Here is a 1,320-nt window from a genome sequence, read left to right as displayed (position 1 = left end):
TGGGAGATCAAGGTGCTATGTTTATTGGAACAAGATTAGTTGAAGATTGTGTAAATATAAGAATTTTAGAGATTGGCATAGGGTATTAATTATTAATATTTTATTTTAAAGCATTTATAAATAAAATAATTATTTCGACCATTAAACAAAATAATAATTTCTTTAAATTTTAACATAGCCAAAATAATATTAGCCTGTAAGGAGTAGAAAATCTATTTATAAATATAAATAAATTATCTAATCTGACTTAATTGGATATTGATTTAAGGTAAAATAAATGATAACTTTAGTATTTATTAAAACATTAATTTCTCTTTAAAATTAATTAATCTTGAAATATCTAACTAAATATATTAACTTTCTATCTAAATAATTTTATATTAAATTAAGTGGCAATAATATTGGAGACGAAGGAGCATCAACGATTGGAATAAAATTAGGACAATGCTCAACTATCTCTTTTTTATAATTTGGATTAGAGTAAATTATGCTAAAATTTAAATTAGTATTTCTTAAATTACCAAATTTAATCATTAAAATAAAAGGGATTGTAATATAGGAGATCAAGGTATTTTTAGTTTGATAAAAGGATTAGGAAATTGTGAAACTTTGACTACATTGCAGTTATATTTATTGTATCTAATCTTTTATTTAGATTCATTTATTATAATAAATTCAATCTTTCAAACCAATAAATAATGCATAATATTTATCATATAAATTTATTTATTACTCTTAATTTTAGAAAAAATAATATTACTGATATTGGAGCATCATATTTTGCTACAGAAATTGTAAAATATGCACAATTGACAAATTTAAAAATCTATTTACGGTAAAATTATTAATTAATATTTTTCAAAATGTTTGCATTCTTAAAAAAAATGAATAAATTATATATTACAAATCAAAGATACAATTAAATTACTGAAGTTGGAGAATCAAGTTTGGCTCTAGGCTTTAGCTAAATTAAAAGACTATTAGTATTGGATATTGGATTAAAGTAAATCTATTTTTTCTTTATTAAACTTAACAGAAATAAAATATAAAATTTTGATAAACTAATTAATTTTATATTTATAAGCCTAAATGATAAAATTCTTAAATAGAAAGCATTAACAAACTGTCAAAACATTAGAATTATTAAAGTTTCATTCATGTAAGTACATACTATTAGTTAATGAATTGATTCAAATAAATTTTTATTTTTAATAAAATTTAAATAAATTTAGGTAATTTTTTAAAAAAGATATTGTGATAAATTTTGTTAATGAGGCAAAAAAGATAAAAAGATTAGTACTTTTCAAGTATAGATTCTGA

The 1,320-nt window shown here is 19.5% G+C and overlaps 1 protein-coding gene across 1 annotated transcript in view; it reads left to right on the top strand. All coding sequences in view use genetic code 6, as the record gives it.

Annotated features, from left to right (window-relative positions):
• TTHERM_001451030 (hypothetical protein) overlaps positions 1-1,320 on the top strand; it is a gene marked incomplete at both ends in the record, with an annotated part of 1,540 nt that extends 220 nt beyond the window's left edge. Inside the window, 8 exons of the mRNA XM_012799813.1 lie at positions 1-82; positions 179-268; positions 391-480; positions 546-623; positions 746-835; positions 914-1,003; positions 1,085-1,159; positions 1,233-1,320. The exon at positions 1-82 is cut by the window's left edge and continues 220 nt beyond it. Coding sequence (XP_012655267.1) covers positions 1-82; positions 179-268; positions 391-480; positions 546-623; positions 746-835; positions 914-1,003; positions 1,085-1,159; positions 1,233-1,320 — 683 coding nt within the window. The remainder of the gene's footprint in view (positions 83-178; positions 269-390; positions 481-545; positions 624-745; positions 836-913; positions 1,004-1,084; positions 1,160-1,232) is intronic.

The sequence above is a fragment of the Tetrahymena thermophila genome, assembly GCF_000189635.1.
Source record: "Tetrahymena thermophila SB210 genomic scaffold scf_8254426, whole genome shotgun sequence".
NCBI lineage: Eukaryota > Ciliophora > Oligohymenophorea > Hymenostomatida > Tetrahymenidae > Tetrahymena > Tetrahymena thermophila.
The sequence above is the reverse complement of the archived record's forward strand: the minus strand, read 5'-3'. Positions and strand labels throughout refer to the sequence as shown.